The sequence below is a fragment of the Octopus bimaculoides genome, chromosome 9 (genome assembly GCF_001194135.2).
Source record: "Octopus bimaculoides isolate UCB-OBI-ISO-001 chromosome 9, ASM119413v2, whole genome shotgun sequence".
Taxonomy (NCBI): Eukaryota; Metazoa; Mollusca; class Cephalopoda; order Octopoda; family Octopodidae; genus Octopus; species Octopus bimaculoides.
Window position 1 is genome coordinate 8,844,332 of NC_068989.1, and position 1,185 is coordinate 8,845,516.

Here is a 1,185-nt window from a genome sequence, read left to right on the forward strand (position 1 = left end):
AACGGGATTCTTTCAGTTTCCGTCTACAAAATCCACTCACAAGGCTTTGGTTGGCTCAAGGTAAGAAGACATTTACTTAAGGTGCCACACAATGGGACTGAACCCGGAACCATGTGGCTGATGAGAAGCAAGCTTCTTACCACACAGCCACGCCTGCGCATATATATATATGTGTGTGTGTGTGTGTGTGTGTGTGTGTGTGTGACAGGCTTCTTTCAGTTTCCGTCTACTAAATTCACTCAAAAGGCATTAGTCGACCTGGAATTAAAGTAGAAGGCACTAACTTGCCTAAGGAGCAATACATTGGGACTGAACCACACAAATCTTAACCACACAAATTTAATCTGATTTTTTTTTTATATATTTTACCATTAACGTTGACTTTGATGCTATTTCTATTTTATTTATTTGTTTCTTTTTTTTGTTGAATTCTATTCTAGTGCTAACGAAGTGTTTGATGCCACATACCCGACAAACGTTCTGGTCTCTTACAATGGATTTTGTCACTGGGTACCTCCTGGTATGTTCAAGAGTACATGTCAGATTGACATCGCCTGGTTTCCCTTTGATGATCAGAAGTGTACACTCAAATTTGGTTCGTGGACCCACGATGGGCGTTACCTTGATCTTCAGCTTGATGGAGACGGTAACGGAGATACGTCAAGTTTTATAAGAAATGGAGAATGGAAGTTAATAGGTAAGATAAAGACAACATCAATTTTTAAACATGTACACGAGATTAGTTTACATCATTTTATTGTTTTTTTGTTTTTGTTACTGTATCTCGGGAAAGTCGTTATTCCGATAATAGACACACACACTGGTTCTATTTCACGTCCTTACTTTTATTTGTCAATTGGTTAACTATTCAACCAGTTAATTAATAATCAATTGTTTGAGTAATCATTTGGTCAAACAATCAATCAGCTAGGCCCTTCGAAGCCCTTTCCTCACCACTGGCAATCTAATCAATGACATGCCGTCCTTATCCTAAGTCTACTTCAAGCCTGTCAAATAAAAATAAAGAAGGGAAATAGAATCAGTGCGTGTGTTCATTATTGGCATAATAACTCTCCCAATATACAACGATGTTTCAGCACACGAGACCACATTAAGTATCTTGCCATCCAAATGCAAGAAAGAAATTCTAATTCTCCTTCTGTGTGTGTGTGTGTGTGTGTGTGT

General features: G+C 38.1%; 1 protein-coding gene across 1 annotated transcript in view; it reads left to right on the plus strand.

Moving 5' to 3' along the window:
* LOC106882137 (neuronal acetylcholine receptor subunit alpha-7) overlaps nt 1-1,185 on the plus strand; it is a 612,265-nt gene that overhangs the window by 573,701 nt on the left and 37,379 nt on the right. The window contains exon 8 of the mRNA XM_052970401.1: nt 441-697. Coding sequence (XP_052826361.1) covers nt 441-697 — 257 coding nt within the window. The remainder of the gene's footprint in view (nt 1-440; nt 698-1,185) is intronic.